At 37.0% G+C, this 19,231-nt stretch overlaps 1 protein-coding gene across 7 annotated transcripts in view; it reads left to right on the top strand.

The window, feature by feature from the left end:
• The window catches only part of TJP1 (tight junction protein 1), a 166,848-nt gene that overhangs the window by 136,051 nt on the left and 11,566 nt on the right, over positions 1-19,231 (top strand). For 4 of the 7 annotated variants that reach the window (XM_075045429.1, XM_075045430.1, XM_075045428.1 and 1 more), the window contains 15 exons: positions 2,644-2,780; positions 5,155-5,260; positions 6,111-6,261; positions 6,800-6,908; positions 7,568-7,787; positions 8,207-8,391; positions 8,528-8,623; positions 8,993-9,075; positions 10,167-10,377; positions 10,923-11,023; positions 12,197-12,550; positions 12,971-13,222; positions 14,013-14,912; positions 15,252-15,346; positions 15,854-16,078. In XM_075045429.1, coding sequence (XP_074901530.1) covers positions 2,644-2,780; positions 5,155-5,260; positions 6,111-6,261; positions 6,800-6,908; positions 7,568-7,787; positions 8,207-8,391; positions 8,528-8,623; positions 8,993-9,075; positions 10,167-10,377; positions 10,923-11,023; positions 12,197-12,550; positions 12,971-13,222; positions 14,013-14,912; positions 15,252-15,346; positions 15,854-16,078 — 3,225 coding nt within the window. The remainder of the gene's footprint in view (positions 1-2,643; positions 2,781-5,154; positions 5,261-6,110; positions 6,262-6,799; positions 6,909-7,567; positions 7,788-8,206; positions 8,392-8,527; positions 8,624-8,992; positions 9,076-10,166; positions 10,378-10,922; positions 11,024-12,196; positions 12,551-12,970; positions 13,223-14,012; positions 14,913-15,251; positions 15,347-15,853; positions 16,079-19,231) is intronic. The other 3 variants (XM_075045434.1, XM_075045433.1, XM_075045431.1) reach the window with 2 other exon arrangements.

Here is a 19,231-nt window from a genome sequence, read left to right on the forward strand (position 1 = left end):
CTATCAGCTTTTTCCGCATTTAAACTTTGTTGTCTTATCTAGAATAGAACTGACCTTTTGCAAACATTTTAGTTGGCAGGGTGTATTTGCCAACATGCATAGCATTAGCCCAGTCTGGAAGCATATTGCTTCAGAGATTTACCTGACTATTTTGTGCTGTGCTCTCAGTGTCTGTATTTTAGTTACTGTTCTTGAGAGCTGTTTTCTTTCATATTTATGCTCTGTTTTTTGATATATGTGAGTATAAAAGCAGCATAAAATTATAGTGGGTTTGGACTATGTGGAGAGGAAATGTAAAATGAACTTTGTCCTTGTGTAGTAATTGCAGTATTTTTGGCCTTATTTTTAAAGCAAAACAGAGATACTACTGTTTTGGAATAATGTTTCTGTTGAGTGTTAGGAGATGCTTGGAAACAGGTAGAGATGGTTCTTGGGGAAATTTACTGTAATAGCTCTTTAACTACTGCTCTTTACCCAAAAATCTTTAGATGGGGAGGGATATTAGTTGTAGCTTACACTACTGCAGGACTTTTTTTGTTTATAAGACACATAACATGCATTTAAACAGCTAAATGTATGTGTCTGTTTTTAAAGAGCCAGGAACTATTTACAGGGGAATGAGGAGTCCAGTCATATTTTAGTCTAGTGCTGGAAGTAAAATACATAAGCTTTCAGCTTATACACTTAATTTTATGTACAAATAAAAATATGCTGGAAATCTGAAAGAGAAGTAAGAAAATTTTTGTCGGTCAAGTTTAGGAACGAAGTAGAAGGATAAATGCTTACTTTTCATTTTGCTAGATGTAATGGTTTTAGCATCATTTTAATCAACTCTGGAAGCACACCGCCACCACCCCCACCACCCCCCAAGAGGTTTATCTGAATAAAAAGGCACAAAAAAGGATTTTTAAAATTAGGCTGCTGTACTTATTTTTACTAACTACTTAAAACAAGATGGTTGTTTACAGTGCAAGGGTGCCTGTGTGTTCCCGGATTGTTCTAATGATTGCAGCATTTTTGTGTATTCTGGTTTTTTTAGCTGCCTTCAGACACAGTTTTATAAATGGCAGAAGAAAGTACTGAGAAGTCTTAGTGTGTCTTGGCTGAATAGCTAAGCTTTGTTTCTGATGTTTCAAACTTCACTTTGCTTCAGGAAAGCACATTCTGCTTGTATTTAGATGTTTACTATTTCTTCTTTCTCACACATCTTGGATGAGTAGATTTGCTGGCATCTGTTTTCCTAAGTCATATTTCCAGCTCTTGGCGTATCGGTTCTGATTAAAATAAACAGTCTTTGTATAATGGATTTTTTTGGATACATTTGTGCTCTGTGGAAAGTGATACTCATTATTGCTTAGTAGCACCATCTAGCTGTTGGTAGTGAAAAACCTTTTCCTGTATGAGAGGAGATGGGCTTGCACCTACTGACCAAGCCGTTGTTATCTTTGAGGAAGTACCTTTTTTCCCCTCCTTGGCAATTAACTTTAATACCGTATAAAAAGCTGTGGTTTGTTTGTGTGTGTCTTCTCTCAAATACTTTTTATATCTTTGTTTATTTGCCAACTCTCAGGAACTAGATAGGTACTTTTGAGCATCTCATGACTTTTTTAAGAATGTATATGCTCTGGAATTAAGACTGTCTCTTTGGCATATTGATCTACTTTTGTTTTCCAGCTGATTATTAATGTTCATCTGTTCCTACACTAGTAAATTATTTACTGTTCAACAGATAGCAGTGTAACAGTTAACACTTCAACATACAGCATATGTACTGTTCAGTTCTGCTGTGGCACAGCTGGTAGCTGTATGTCGATGTAACAATACAAAAATACCTGATCTTTTGAGCTGAAAGAATAGAAATTATGTTCTTTTTAGTTTTAGTTGCTGTCATCATTTAAAGAACATGAGAGGATTTTTTCTTGTCATATATGCCTTTGTTTTACACTATAAGCATGTATAGGAAATGCGTAAGAAGCAGCAAGTTGTCTTTTTATTAAAATACATGGATGACTGAGTGTGAGAGAAGCACTCCTCTAATAGCTGTGGATTGAAGGCCTCATCCTCTGTGAAGACTGAGAAATCAGGGGCATGTTTGCATTCTACATTTTAGCTCTGCAAAGACCTACCAAGAGCCACACTGGCAGCACTTGTGTTCCAGGGCAGCTGCCATACAAAGGAGCAGATAAATTAGCTTGATCACAGCAAAGCCTATGAGTTAAGTCTAAAGAGCCATGATTTCTACAGGGAGGGGTGAGAAAAAGACCATCGTAACTGCTCTTTTCCCCTTCTTCCCTTTGCTTCTCAATTTCTTCTATAGCTTTTAATATATAGCACATGTGTATGACTTCGGTGCTTGAAGCAGAGCAGTCTGTTTAACTATGTCATTCCTCCTTCTAAATAGTCATATGTAGAGAAGTCCTTTATTAATGTGAAGTTAGGGACAAAATGCTCAGATTTAGAAATGGTAAAAATCATTAATAATGTGATAGTCTTAAGAACAAAATCTTGTTAAATAGTAATTGGTAATTCCTTATCCACCAAGTGTGAACTTCATGAATTAAAAGATTTATTCTTTAGTCTTAGTAGACTGAGGTCATAGAAACAATTCTATATGCACAGTGGAATCTTTTTTTTCTAATATAGTCTTCGAAGCAGAGAAGATGAGAGAGTAACTAAACCAGGAGCTGTCTCTACACCTGTAAAGAACACAGATGATATTTCTAAAACTATGGAAGAGGTAGCAGTCGAAAGAACTGAAAAACAAACTCCACCACTCCCAGGTAAAAACATTAAAATGTATTAATTATGCATGTTGTTGAGAATGCATGACCAGTAAAGACTTTATGCTATTGCATATACGGACAGTCTTTGTAACCATAAGTCCATTTGTATCTTAGAATTTTGGTCCTGAAAACCTAAATTGTGGGGTCTACCCATTATATAGGGGTCAAACTACAGTGTTTAGAGCTGTATTTATAGGTGACGATTGTCAAGAGTTTTGTCCTGATCTCTCGAGCAAGGTTAAAATCCATCATCTCTTTCTTGAGAATTAAGCAGTAGACTGGGTCTTATGGGTTACTGTAGCAGACTATATTTAAAGAAGGATGTAGTTAAACCTGTTTAGAACTGCTGTTTCCAAGACACAACTGAAAACACTGAAATGCTTTGTTACTGTAGCACTTACTAACTACAGTCATGGACCAAGAGGGCATTTTAACAAGTACAGTACAACTAATAAAACCAAAACAAAATCTCATTCCTTTTTTTACAAAAAGGGAAGGATAAGCTAAATGGCAGCAGATAAAAGCCAGGTGGTGTAAAAAAGAAAAAAGTAAGATAATACAGTGGCAGGACACTGTTCTGAGCATGCTGATTTACAAGATTTTTGTTTACAGAATGAGGTGCCTTAGTGAAATTATAAGTGGAGAAAGAGGAGCTGTGCAGATAGTTTAGAGGGAGCTGTTCTTGAAAGGCTGGGTAGAATAAGAAAAAGCACATTCAAACTTGAAAAAATTTGAAGAATTAATGGATGAGCAGTGATGCTTCCGCATGTAGTATTCAGCAGCTCTGAGAAGAGTTATGATGTTGATAGACTCCGAAAGATCTTGAAAATGAGAGCAGTAGGTTTTCTGATGCAGCAGCCATTACTGGAAAGTTTGCCATAGGAAGTGACCTTTTGCAGTGGTGTTACGTAAAGATGCAAATGAAGTATGTTTATATTTGCCAAGATAGAGAAAGGATGTAGTAGTGAGATTAGAAAGATGAATTCAGTATTTCTGTAAGATACTGAAGATTAATAATTGGCATAATACAAAGCCAGCCAGGATAGGAGACCCTTGAGATGGTTCTTAATCCAAAGTAATGTACTAATAATTGGTTTGAGGGACTGGCAAGCAGGTAGGAAGTGCTGTGGGGATTTTGTTGGTTACTGGGGAAGAAAAAATGTTCTGTTCTTAGGTGAATGGGAAGAAGCATGGAACCATTAGTTTGGGTGGGAGGAGATGTAGGCCAATACATAAAGATAATACTTATAATTTGTTTCTGCAGATAAAATTAACTTGCCATAATACATAGTTTGAGGTAAAAAGGTGCAATAAAGGGCATAATCCTTTAGCAGCATCACAGAAAGCTCTAGGGAAACGACAGTCTTTCAAAGAATGTAATGAAAATGTGGTTAGAAAAGTAGTTGGTGGATTGTGTGACAGTTTACTGCTTAGACTAAGGGCAAGATGACTGTCACTGTTTATTGTGTCAAAGGAGGGTGGAAGCAGAGTATTGGTTCAGAGGAATCATCGGAGGCTTAGGCTAGGAAAGGGTCATTAAAGACTTAAAGGAAAGTGCTATGTTACTGTATGGTAAGGACAAAAGTCACATTAGCAGAGGCATTATTACCAAACTGATATCTGAAATTTCAAACTGGTTTGTTCGGCAATTTGAAGGGAAGACGGCATAGTTGTTGGGAAGATCAGGGATATTAGACTAGTTCAAAGCCAGCCTAGTTTGAAATTGGCTTTTTTCAAGTGTGCAGAGATAAGCCTTAAATACAAATTCTTCTAACCAAGCATGTAGCAGAGAAGAGCCCCTATTAGTGCTCATTACTGAGGGAAGACTGCAGTGGCAGTTACTTCCCAGTGACTCCAGAGAATCTATGCAGCAGAGCCACACTAAGTGCTGATCTTCAAGAACCACCAACTGGACCAAAGTGTTGAAATCTGCCTACCTCAAGGCATGCAGCAGTAGTTTGAAAGTTTGTGGTATTTTTGTTTGAAAAATTGAATTCTTGAGGGAAGAGAGCCAATGGAAAGTGAACAAGTTACATCAGATAAATCAAGATGAGAAACAGCAGGGTTGCAAGTGGTCTTGTGAGCATGAAGCCTTCTAGTTCTTGTTTTACAGTGTTCAGGGTACTTAATGAAGTACAAAGAAAGTTTTGGGGCTTTTACTGAAGTGATAATTAGGCCAGTAATTATGCTGCTTTGGCACAGCGAGAGTGTCTTCTGTTGTAAGTTTCTAGTATTTCACTTTTAAGTGGGTTTAAGTGGGGTAGAAGGAGGCTACTGAAGAAGTTGTTAAGCTCTTAATTAAAAGTTAAGCTTTACTTTCTCATCTTTAAATGACCAAATGGACATTGGAAGTCTTTTGATGTTTTAATAGAACCAAAGCCAGTGTATGCACAAGGAGGTCAGCCAGATGTGGATTTACCAGTCAGTCCCTCTGATGGTCCTTTACCCAGTTCAACCCATGAAGATGGAATGCTTCGGTAATGTAACTATAAACTCTATTTGAATCTGCCTGGTCCTTGACCAAACTAAGCTTTTATCCAAGGTGATGAATAACCTGTATAAATGGTCTGATGTAAAGTCCAATATACTGTCCTGACACTTCTGTTCAGAACTACTAGGGTGAAGACTTTAGGTTTATTCCTGAGTCTTGTTGGCACCTATATTGTGTAATATACTGTTTTTCAGTCTATTACTTTTCTATGGAAATGAGCAGTTACAGTTATCAACTGGTGAAAATAATTTGCGGTGTTTCTCTCTCCCTGAGCACCCCCAACCCTCTTGCCCTGTCACCATCTCCAGAGAGAGGAGGGATACTGTGGCATATTCTTTTCCTTTCATAATAATTGGAGAGCAATAAAGGTCACTGCAGAAATGTGTGAAGTCATGATGTGGAAATGAGTCTGCTTCAACTGGGATCACCTTTATGAACATTAGTGTACAATGAGAATAGATTCTAGTTTGGTTTTGTCTCAAATTCATCTTGATCTCTTTAGAGCCGAAATAGATCTATATGTCAGCACAGCTCTTTAAAAGGGGGAATGTTTTTGGAAGAGAGTGTCAAAGTGCCTCACTTAAATCACTGTAAGAGTGTAAGGCAAATCCCACTAAACAAGTAAATACAGTGGGGTGGTTTGTTTTTTTTTTTTTTGAAGTGCTGATAATGTGTGTTGTAATGCTGCAGTTCATAAGCAGTTAATGGTATGTATAGCTGAATGTCCTCTAATTGAAATGATAGGCAAATTAGTTCTTTGCATGTGTTCAGTCTCAAATTTACCAGGTTATTTTGTGCTACTACAGCTCTAAGTGGAAAACTTTCTAAATCTCCAGGCCAAGCATGAAACTGGTAAAATTCAGAAAAGGAGATAGTGTGGGCTTGCGACTAGCAGGTGGCAATGATGTTGGCATATTTGTAGCTGGTGTTCTGGAAGACAGCCCTGCAGCAAAAGAAGGATTAGAGGAAGGGGACCAAATTCTCAGGGTATGTCAAAAACTGTAACGGTACAAATGTTTTGTTGTACCAAAGTAGGTTTTCTTTCTGTAATATTGAATATATTGCCTTTGTAGTTCATACAGGTTTTTTTTTTTTCTGTATGTAATTATTAGATGATTTAATAGTAGCAAAATCTCCTGTTACTATACTGTTGCTAGGAAGGTTGGTAAGTTTCACATTCAATTTCTTAGACTAATTCAGTTGATAAAGTTGTTTGGTTTTTTAACTGTTGGGTCACTAAATTGTCAGGGGGCTCTGTATGTTAGTAATGTTTATAGGTGTTCCATAACATGGATCTGAAGAATATCAAATGAACAGCTACCTATTATTCTGGAAGCTATGCTTTTATCAAGAAATAAAGTAGTACAAGAGACATCTTGAGGTACATGCACTTGGTGTGTATGTATGAAACTGAGTAAAAAACCCCAAATCTTAGCAATAAGTTAATTTAGATTTCCCATTGTATAGTTAAATCTCTGTTACAATGTCATATGCTAAATCAAACTGATTACTTCATTGATACCAGGTAAATAACGTAGACTTCACAAATATCATCAGAGAAGAAGCTGTCCTTTTTTTGCTTGATCTTCCTAAAGGCGAAGAAGTAACCATTTTGGCACAGAAGAAAAAAGATGGTAGGTGTTTGTATATCGGGAGCAATTTAATAGACTACTTGGGACAATATAAAAAGTATAGCGAATGACGACTAACTTGTGGCTTGCAGGAAGTTGGCACCTTATGAAGACTATTAAGTTCTTCTGGCTTTGGGATAAGTTACTACTACAAATGGACTAGAGATTGATAATGTAACAGTACACCCCACACACACCTCCCCCCAAACAAACAAACCAAACCCCCAAAACAAAACAACCCCCAAAACCCCACCAAAAATAACCCCTAGCATCTGACAAAAGTATTGGCATTAAACCTTGGGGCGAGCAGGGGGGTATATTGTAGTTATGACATTGAAAATGAGTGATTACACTGATGCGTATGCACACACAAACTTCTTTCCCAGTAAGATTCATTCCTTCTAGGGGACCTGAATTAAGCTTGCACTAGCACCAAATTTTTGACCATGAAAGTTGAATTTATGTTGGTAGAGTTTGCTATTAATAGTTGTGGTGCTTAAAATAGAGCAGCTCTGAGACATTAAGGCTTCTTGAAGTAATATTGTTTATTTAAAACAAGGAGAATTAAGATGAGCCACTACTTTGAGTAATTCTTGTGAACATTAGGACATCACTTACCTAACACTTTATATTTTGGGGTTTCTTTTTTTTTTTTTTTTCAGTTTATCGTCGCATTGTTGAGTCTGATGTAGGGGATTCTTTCTATATCAGAACTCATTTTGAATATGAAAAGGAATCTCCTTATGGACTAAGTTTCAACAAAGGTGAAGTGTTCCGGGTGGTGGACACTCTGTACAATGGCAAACTGGGTTCATGGCTGGCAATTCGGATTGGCAAGAATCATAAGGAAGTTGAAAGAGGTATCATACCTAACAAAAACAGGTATGATCTTAAAATATTTAAATTGCTGTTTTAAAACTACAATTTTAAATTCTGTGTCTGTATAATGAATGATTGGACTTGTCTACAGGATGCTAGTTTATAGAACTGGTTCAGTCAGAAGAAGTGACAAAGTGTTAAAACAAATTAAAGTTAAATATCTGATTTATGGATTTGTTTTTAACTCTTACACAGCCCACAAAAACCTAAAACTTTCTTTTCAATACAAGAGACAAGGCTATATAAAGCTTTAGAAATGTGGTATCAGCCCCAGCAGTTCAATCTTGTACTTCCTAATACAGAAACAACAAAAGCGTAATTCAGCAGGTGGTAGTGTTTTTTGGAAGTATAAGCTTGCTAGTCAAGTATTACTTCAGAAGCTGACTTCCTTGATAACTGGTTGGGATTTGTTGTCATCTTAGAGCTGAGCAACTAGCTAGCGTACAGTACACGCTTCCAAAGACAGCAGGAGGAGATCGAGCGGATTTTTGGAGATTCCGAGGTTTGCGTAGCTCAAAAAGAAATCTCCGAAAAAGCAGAGAAGATCTTTCTGCCCAACCTGTTCAGACAAAGTTTCCTGCCTATGAAAGAGTTGTTCTGCGGGAAGGTATGGCTTTATTCTTACTGTTGCAGGTTAACAGGTTTGTGTGGTTTGCTTTGTATTAGCCTATGTATTTAAGAGTATCTTGTATTTGTTTTAAGCAATCAATATATTTTGACTTTTTTGTTTCCTTCAATTGTAGCTGGGTTTCTCAGACCTGTAACCATTTTTGGTCCAATAGCTGATGTTGCACGGGAGAAACTTGCTAGAGAAGAACCAGATATCTTTCAAATTGCAAGTAAGTGTGAGGTCAGGTTTTTCTGTGGTTATGAAATAGTCAACTTCCTTTTGCTAGATTGTTTGTTTCTACATTATTACTTTTGCTGTTAACATGTTTAACAAGATGTTGACAGTGTAAAGGAACTGACTAATTGTAAGCTCTTGTACTGTTTGGTTGCTGATAATTCTCTGAAGGTGAAAGAAATAGTTCTATTTATAGCCTTCTCAAATTTAATTTTAGATTTCTGTGTATTGTTTTGAAGCAGGAGGAGTGTCTTCAATCTGAATTAGACAATTTGAGCTATGAAATGGTTTGTTTTATCTTAATGAGGAAATGTAGAATATGTTGTAAACTTACGACAGATTTTTACTGTGTCCTCTTTAACAGAAAGTGAACCAAGAGATGCTGGTACTGACCAACGTAGTTCTGGCATTATTCGTCTTCACACTATAAAACAGATAATTGATAGAGTAAGTCTCTTATTGTCACTGTACTTCTAACACAAGAGAAAAACTGGTATCAAGTAAAGTGTTGGGTGTTTAAAATGTAGAAGAATAATTAATGAGTATGTTTGCTTAAAAAATAACTTTCTTGTATTTCTATTGGTTAATTAAAAAAAAACCACCACCACCCCTTTCCTTCTCCACATTAATAGCTGCAGCCTAGAAGCGATTCTAGGCTTTGTTCCTGGGAGTGTTGTCCTCTCTCCATTAAGGTGGTTTTAAGCTGTCTCTTCTTTCACTTAAAGCCATGGTGTGACATTACAGCTAGAAATTGTTACTTTATTTATGGAGTTGTTGGTCTTCTCCCATCCCAATTTACAAATTAATAATTTCACATCATTTTTTGTGCAAGTACTGGGGGAAAGGGTCCTTCAATCTCACTTCCTTAATATCCTTAAAACTTTTGACATTAGTTCATGATGCAAGGCTCTATTCCTCACCTTTTTATTTCCTTACTTAAAAACAAACTGTAAACCTTTCAGATGCCCAAGTTGGGAGGGGGGAAGCTATTCTAGCAGGAAAGTGGGGATACTGTGTGCTTGAGATGAATCTTGCAGCGGATGAAAGCTGGCCAAGTTCTTGCATTCAGAGTGGTGGGGGTTATTTTATTGTTCTTTTGGTGGGTGTTTTTTTTTTTTTTAGTTTTGGGGTTTTTTTTTTTGGCTTTTTTTTTTTTGAAAGGAAGATGGAGGTGTGTAATGAGACTAGGTCTTGTGTTTCAATCTTTCCTTTTTTCCTACTAGCAGAATACTAATAGGAAACTTATTTTTAGTTTAATGCCTGCTTTACTTTGAGGAGCCTTTTTTAAATAGGGAGTTAAATATTAAAAACCTCATAGTTACACAGTCAGTCCTACAGTTCAAAATGTATATGCCTATGTAGCCTGGTATTGGAATTGGTTTGGTTTCCATTAATCTATTATTCAAATAGGAAAAGAACTTAAATCAATACTTTGAAACAATGAACTCTGTAAAGGCAATACAAAATAAATTTGTAGAGGATGTTTAAAATCTGGTATGTGATTCACTTTCTTGCCTCTGTGCTTTTTGTCACAACAGGACAAACATGCTTTATTAGATGTCACTCCTAATGCAGTGGACCGTCTGAATTATGCCCAGTGGTATCCTATTGTAGTCTTCCTAAATCCTGATTCTAAGCAGGGTGTAAAGACTATGAGAATGAGGTTGTGCCCAGAATCACGAAAAAGTGCAAGAAAGCTGTATGAAAGAGCTCACAAGCTACGCAAAAATAATCACCATCTCTTCACAAGTAAGTAATGGGATATACTGGAGCAGTATTTCTGAGAGGGAGGAGGAGGTGAGATGGGAGTAACTTCTTCCTCCAGACTTTTCTGCAAATGGGCTAAGTCAAGCAGTTGTTGACTTGTTTGGGCTCCCCTGTTCAATAACCAATACTTCATTGATGTGTGCATCATTTGCACATGTCTGCACAAATGTGAAGTGAACTGAAACATCAAAATGACATTTCTAATAGATTTGGTGTCTTTGCAGGATCATCAGCCAAAATCAAACATTTGAATAAATAGGAAGATGATATAATTTTATTTTTTTTTTAGTCTGGCTAAACCGAAGCTTCACTTTATTCTAAGCTACTGTTAACTCAGTATTTCCTATGGGATAAAATGTCCCAAACCACATCACGTCTGAAGGTTGCTTTGAATATTAATATTTACATTACTAATTAGATCTCATAGTTTTAACCTACCAGTTCATATTGCTTTTATTATTGGTGGTACAGATCCTTCTCATAATTCTGCAGAAATCATAAGTCAAACTAACCTGCTGTACTTCTAGCTACCATTAACTTGAATTCAATGAACGAAGGATGGTATGGAGCTCTAAAGGAAGCAATTCAACAACAACAGAACCAACTAGTGTGGGTTTCAGAAGGAAAGGTAAGAAATAATATGTTTGGGGAGAAATGACAAAACTGTATTTAAGAGGTTTTTTGTTCATTCTTTCTTACTGGCATTACAGATACGGGCAGATAGTTGTGGAATGTTTTCCTTTTTTTCCTCATTTTAACCATAATTTGAAGATCTAAAGCAGTAATGCTTTATGGCTGCGTGAACTGCTCAAAACTGATTTGTCACTATATTAGCGCAATTATTCTGTTAATGACGTCTGTACAGTTGTCCTTGTGCATGTAGTAGTGTAGTAAGTGAGAGCATTTGCCCATTGCCACTGTCGACTGGAGGTTATGTTACTGCTTTGAAGACTTTGTGGGGACTGGATGCTTTCTGATGAAAGAAATTCTGTGTGTTCTGCTGCATTGGTACTAGGGGCTGGGATTGCCTGATGAATTGTTTTTTCGTTAATATAAAAGTAAGTGACGTATTCTTGTTCTTTCTGACCTTTCTGAGAACTGTGTTCTTTCAGTTTTGAGAACACAGATACAAAATTGCAAGTTGGTATTCTATGTTCCCCACTAAACTCCACTTGCCTTCTCAAGCTGCATGTTACACTATGCACATTAGATCCATCCTCTTGAAGAACTAATATCAAGCAAAGTGCCAACTACAAGTAAGCAAATGATGAATCAGTTATTGCTATATGTTTCTTAATATTTGGATCATCTGTTTCTGTTCAGATTGAGCTCCTTTCACCTCCTTACATCTACCTTGAAGTTAACTTGGAGTCCAATATCATAATACCACTTTAAAGTGCAGCTTTATATCTTTCCAAACAATTTGATGTCTGTGGACACTATGCACTACCCCCTTCCTTACACTGACAGTCATCTGACCCCTTAGTAAAATGATTCAAAGAGCTATACTGCAGAAAAGGCTTTTAGGTGTAAGCTTAACATCTTCAACGGTTGAAACCCGATTTCTCCTCCCCTGTGATATTCAGAATTGTTGAATTTTCATAGTGTTGCTGTGCTGTTGGATTTGGAATATGACTAACTTTTTTAACTACTAGACTTTCTGTTGTGGTTCAGAACAAGACAGATGCATTCCATTTGTTCTGTTCTTAATTACAAAAAAGTTTCCTAGCTTTACATTGCAAGAAGGGCATTCTTTAAAAGGTATTTCAATAAATGTGTACTATAATTTTGTTTGACACAGGCAGATGGTGCTACAAGTGATGACCTTGATTTACACGATGACCGCCTTTCTTACCTCTCAGCTCCTGGTAGTGAATATTCTATGTACAGCACAGACAGTAGACACACATCTGATTATGAAGACACAGATACAGAAGGGGGTGCTTATACTGATCAAGAACTGGATGAAACTCTGAATGATGAGGTTGGGACTCCTCCTGAATCTGCTATTACACGTTCTTCTGAACCTGTTAGAGAGGATTCTTCTGGAATGCATCATGAAACTCAAACTTACCCTACTTATGCATCTCAAGCTCAGCCACAGCCAAATCTCAGAATAGATTCTTCAGGATTTAAAGCAACTACTTCTCAGCCGGTAAGAAAGTAATTTTATACACTGACCACTATACCTTTACTTCAGATTGCAAGTTCTCTTGAACAAAAAAAATCTGTGTTCATAGTCTCCTTACCAGTATTGTGAGTGTGTACAAAAATCTGTCAACAGCAGCAATAATACGTTATAATAAATTGGAGAATCAGCTTGCCCTAACTGTTTTAGTGACTCATTCTGACAGGAGGGTGGTTGAAGTACCATTCTGCTTTGGTTAAATGTTTCACTTTTTTAATCTTAAACATGATGAGTTTCTGGAAGTGCTAGTGCATGATACTTTCAGTACATTTCATTCTACATCTAGCTGCGTTGATCAAAGCATCATTTAAATTATTTTAATAAAAATCAAAAAGTCATACAGTGATTCAATAGCGGTATATTTAAAATATTTTAAACACTTCACAGAAAGCAGAAGCCTCACCTGCAGTCCCTTACCTTTCCCAGTCGCCTGAATCAAACCCTGCAACCTCATCAACCTCTGCAGTAAATGCTAATGTAAACCTAACTAATGTCAGACTGGAGGAGCCTACCGCTGCTCCTTACAACTCTTACCAACCACAAGCGGGCCCCTTAAGAACATCAAGTACTGAGGGAGCTCATATAGTCCTAAGAGATCAAGAGCCATCATCCTTATCGCCGCATATAGATCCAGCAAAGGTACCTGTGCCATGTTGTTGCGCTGATTTCCTGCTATAGATCAAGCTAGCACATGATCTTTTTGTTTTGCCCTTATGTGGACAATTCCTTCTAATTTTTTTTCCTGTAAGAGATCATGCAGGTTACAAAAAAACAGTGCATCTGAATTTCTAAGCATCATCTAATGTTTTGTGTGCATGGCTTCAAACTATATACTTTTCACTTCTGAAAAAGATGGCATTTTTTTAAAATAAGGCTGCATTCTGCATTTTGATTTTACTTTACGTGTGACTTTTTTTTAGCTTGTCAATGTTCTGCTGTTTATTAATGAGGCTTTGAGAAAAATCTGTTGTTCCCCTACAAAGACACTAGATCTTTGTATGCTTTAAATCATGCCAAATCCTTGAACATGAAGATGAATCCAGTTTGTTGGGTGACTTTATATACTTCCTCAGCAATGCTAGAACTAACTTAAATGTGTAAATCTATTTACTTCTACTTTTCCTACCCCCTGCAAAAAAGTGTGTTTGCCCCCCCCACCCAACACCAGACCCCAAAGGTGAGAGACTATTACCTTTGTCTTTCCCTTTTAATTTACTCATGTGTTTTTGCTTAAAAACAGGACTGGAAGGGATCTCTCGAATCACCAAGTTCAGCTTCCTGTGATTTCAAACAACTGCATCAAATTATTTTGCTTTTAAACAAAATTAAAGCCAATATTTAAAACTTAGGTTTGTTTAAAAATATTACATTTCAAATGCCGCTGCAGTTACTCTTCATTTGAACTGAAAAGTATGCCTCTCTTTAACAGGTATACCGAAAGGATCCATATATTAACGAAGAAGTGTCTAGACAAAGCTATGTTTTAAAACAGCCAGCAATTAATCACCCAGTGCAGAGACAAGAAAGAGACCCAAATCTGATCTATGAATCCCAGGCTCAGTATGCAGAAAAACAACCGAGTAGGGACTATGAACAGTCAACATATAGGTATGAATCTACAAACTATGTAGATCAATTTTCTCGTGGTTATGACCCTCGCCTACATTACGATGACCGTGTGCCTCCATATGAGGAGCACTGGGCTTATTATGATGAAAAACAGCCCTACAACCAAACAAGAACAGCTTATGAAAACCAGCCTCCTAGGGATCTCGATTCCAGACAAAATATAGAAGAGAGCACAGAACGCAGCTACTATCCAGCACAACCTCGTTTTGAGGAACCCCCTCCAATGAGCTATGATGGCAGACCTCGCTATGAGCATGCACCCAAAAACTTCAGCTTACCACAAGTGCGATACGAAGATCAGCATACTGTTGGATATGACACGCATGGTAGATACAAACAAGAAGCTCAGCCATACCAGTCAGCCATATCTCGATCCCCTGAATCGAAGCAGTACTTTGATCCACATATAAGGGCCTATGAGCAAGGTCCTCCTCAAGCTTATAATGCTAAAGCTGGACAATATGAGCCTTCTCATAGCACTTCAGGTGTTTCTCTTCCTCCTCCCCCTTCATCACAAACCAAACCAGAAGTTTTGCCTTCTAACAGTAAACCACTGCCTACACCGCCATCTCTAGCAGAGGAAGAAGAAGATCCAGCCATGAAACCACAGTCTGTGCGAAGTAGAGTTAAGATATTTGAAAGAAGAAGATCGCCATCTTTGGAAAAAATGAAGGACCCAAGTGATACATCAGGTGTCAAGGTAAGTCATTTAAGTGTTTTTTTTTAATTCCTGGTTTTTGCTAATGGGACTACCTTGCAAGAAGTAAAATACTGTCTTGGCAAAAAACTTTACTGCTTGTGGAATAGCCTCTTAGCAACCTAACTGCAGTATGTTTTAAAAGCAGAAGCTGAAAACTTTTGTGAAAACACTGAAGGGGATCTTGCCATTCTGAAAACTCCTCCAATTCATCTTTCACTAGTGTTTCTGTTTTTCCTTGTGGGGCAAGGGAGGGTGGCAGTCTTAGTTTTGTTACTCCTAAAGTGCTGTGTCTTTCTAAACGTCAGGATCTAAGAGAATGTGCTGTGCTTTTCTTTACAGCCTCCAGAACTAGCACCTAAGCCTACACTCACAACTGTGAGTGGTCCAAAACCAACTTCTCAAACCCAGTACGAACACGACAAAACAACTTACAGGTAGATGCACAACTGATTAAATAAATTTAGTTTTTAATATGAGATTAGAATATTCAGAAAACTCATTCAAATTGGAAACTGCAGAGTGGAGAGTTGGAATGTGTCAATATGATTTCTGTGTCAATAATAAGGCAGGGCATAAAGTACAGTTCTCATGGACATGATTTCTGGGAAGGGGGGAAAGGACATAATATGTTTTTTGAGCATTTTTGAGGAAGAAAGTTAGCCAATATCTCCATCTTACTTCTTTCTGTGTTTAATTGAGGTAATCAGAAAGTAAAACAAAAAGGAAGAGGTAAGGTAGAAGGGAAATAAGGGTTTCTGTTCTTTAGGCTGTTACAGCTATCTAATTTCCATGCAATACGTGTTAAAAAGGCAAGGTGTGTGATTATAAGAGTTACATTTTGGTTGTTTTATTACTAGCTTAGTTATAAAATAGGATTTTAATTCAGGTACTTACGCTTGTTCAACTGTGCGAGCCAGCTGTATATTATTGTTCTTGGTTAGGGCCCCAGAACCACAGAGACCTCAAGTGAAGCCACCTGAAGATATTGTGCGTTCAAATCATTATGATCCTGAAGAAGATGAAGAGTATTATCGAAAGCAGCTCTCATACTTTGATCGCAGGAGTTTTGAAAATAAGCCATCTGCGCAGGTTCCTGCCAGCCATCATTCTGAGCCCACTAAACCAATACATTCACAGAATCAGCTGAATTTCACCAATTATTCTAAGTAAGTTTGGGGGATTTCCTTTTTTTTTTTTTTTTTTAAATTCGAAAAAGGAGGGAGGCATATAGGACTAAAACAGAAATTCTGCCTCTGTCAATGGAATTCCAGGGGTTCATGGTATCTAATTGAAATTTTGTATTCACAAAGTCAGTTGATCTGTTTAGATGTAGCTTTACTTTGAAAACATGTAACTGCATAGCTTTTTATTTTGGTAAATTAAATAAATAATTTTTGAAGGTTTTGGGACCTTCAACATGTTACTTGTTTTGCTTACCACTTACTAACAGAACATAACAAAGTATTTCCTTAATCTAACTAATACTGAGTGCTTAAACATCTTTCAAACCAAAGGTTTTGGTTTATTCCAGTTCTGTGTGCATTTATTCTGCAGATAGGCTTGTACACGTTAGCCATGTTTGACATTAGGAAACTGAGCCTTTAGGGAATATTGCTGAGGCCAGAATTTAATCTGTTGATGGAAACATCTGTTTCCTGTATTGTTCAGCTTCCTTGATTTGGAACATTTGGATACAGAAATTGTGTGAAAGCTCATGCACAGATTTAGCTCAGGTAAAGAACTGGCTATATTGGAGGATACTTACGCAAACTTTGTGAATTACACTCCACAGTTACCTAAAATTCCAAAATTTGTTTTGATTCAAATCATAACAACGTGTTTCTAGTTGTTACTGTGAAAAGCTATCTTGGCTTGCTGCATGCAGGCTGACAGTTGGGCATTTTTGAAGGCTTTGGTTGCTTGAAATCTGGACTATTTGGGTCAAGATGAAAATCTGGCAACCTTAAAGTAAATGAGATATTTAGAGTGAAATAATAAACTAGCTTGCTGAAGTTTTATAGTGCTAAGTGTATGTGCAAGCTGTCTTTCATGTACTTGATACACTGTGTTCCAGTGCTTGTCTTAAAGATTTTGAGCTAGGACTCAGGAATCCTGTTCTTATTTGTGTAATATTGTTTATCATCTCCAATGTCTTCCTCTGTGAACTGAGAATATTGGAATCTTTCCAAAAGCTTGATAGGTTTTAAAGGATTCACTTTTTTTTTCTAATCAAGAAGTCTACATATGGTAACTATTTCTTATTTTACTTTTTTACATGTTAAGGAAGGAATGCGTATAGTAATCTAACTAAACTAGTTCTGATTCTCAGTCAAGTATGTTCTTTACCCTTCCTTTTCACTTGCCCTGTGTCTTCTGATGGAAAGATGGGATCATATCTGTCCTGCCATCTGGGCATCACAGGAAGAGACCTAAAAAAAAAAAGTCTTGGCTGGCCTCATAATGCATTGCAGTAGCTGTCAGAATTACGTTCCCACATACAAAAAACAATGTTACCTATAGATTGTCCATTTTGATCTGTAGGCATGGACTGTGTTGCCATTGTAAATGCAAGTAATGCTTTGGGAGAAATGTAATCTTTAATCAAGTAATTGTGAAGATTGTAAAATTCTTCAGATGGAGAGTGTTGTCAGCTTTTGTTGTACATTTGCTATCCTCTGTAGTGTTGTCACACGCACTGAAAAACATGAGAAACACACCACTATTGAATTTTTGCTGCAGAATAGCTAATAGTTGAGAGAGATTGTTCCATATTTCTTTCTACCTCCTACTTCTGTCTGTCCATTCTTTGGCTGCTCAGTTGTGGCTTTGTTTTGACTGTGAGTTAGTGTATAACTTCAGGGCTTGTACTTAGGGGAAAGTGACATCTTACTGCCACAGAGGAATATTGTTTTTAAGGCTGATAGTTTCATATGTCAAGGGACAAAAGTGTGTTGTGTTTTTTCTTTATGAAAGAATGTAACCCTTAACAGGAAGGGACAGATATGGGAAAGAAAATTTACCCAGGGTAGTCCAGTGCAAATAGACAAAGACTAAAATATTAATTGAAGTGAGTGGAAATTGATACACAAGAACACTACTCAATTGGACAGTACTGCCTGTAGAACCATACTGCAGTGTCTTTGCATGCAAACGCAAAACAATTGCTGTCTTGAGAAAGCTTTCATATTTAGGACTCTTCTTTTGCCAGGTTCCAGTTTGTACCCTGTTACTCACTCGTTATTTATCTTTTTTTTTTCCAGTGAATTTATATGGTAGCTGCTATTCTGTGAATAAACTCTTCTAAAAATTAACAGGACTAAATTTAGATGATACAGGAACTACAGATTATGCAATCACTTGCTCCTGTATAATCCATATAATGTATTCTGGGTACAGAGGACACATTTTATTTATTCATGAGCAATAGCTACAACTTTTTCAGTTTTTAATATTAGTGTTAAACGATAAATTATGTGAAATTCTTCCCCACTGAGTAAGTATTGTGAAAGTATGTGCTTTTCCCATTACGTGTGTACAAATGTCTATTCTTTTAATTTGTTGGGGTGTTATTTGCCTCATTTAGGAAATTTATGCCATTACTAAAGCTGCTTTGTATGGGTAATGCCATTATTTGCATGCTATTGTTGCCATTAACTGTAGAGTAAGAGATAGTTTCTCTTGATGTGAGGAAATAGTAGAACTTGTAAATAGACATGTTTCACACATCTTGTTGGAACAATTTGAGGCTACTACCCCTGTGGCTGAGTGTAGTGGAGTTGTTCCTGCTTGATTGAATGTAGTTACCTGCATTAGCTTGACATGCTGCAGAATGAGGTAGCTTATCTAAATTTTGCATTAAGCTAGGGTTAAGAATACTTACATGAGCAGTTACAGCCTCATCTGAGGAGGCAGTAAGGAAAAGTGTGTCTTGTGTTCACTTCTTAAACTGCTGTAGCTGAACTGTTATGTATCTGTTACAGAACTGGAGCTTTTTGAATGGGAACTCCAGCAGTGCAGTTTGATAAGTTTTCTGTTGTACACTGAGGCTTATAACTTGTTGCCCACTGGTTTGTTCTCATGGTTCGTTTCTGTTTCATTTCCAATTAAAGTAGCAGTTTTGTAACAAAAATAAAGTGGGAAACAACTTAGAAAACGGCTAATAATTTACAAACATCAATAATTTAGAGGAACTTATTTTACACACAAGTTGTAAGCAAGCATTTTGTTGCGGACCACTTTGCATATAGGTTCTGAACAATGTGGCTGACCTTTGGTCAGGGCCCTATGACAGAAGGAAGTGCTTCATATTGAGCACAACT

Source organism: Buteo buteo, chromosome 13, assembly GCF_964188355.1.
Source record: "Buteo buteo chromosome 13, bButBut1.hap1.1, whole genome shotgun sequence".
NCBI lineage: Eukaryota > Metazoa > Chordata > Aves > Accipitriformes > Accipitridae > Buteo > Buteo buteo.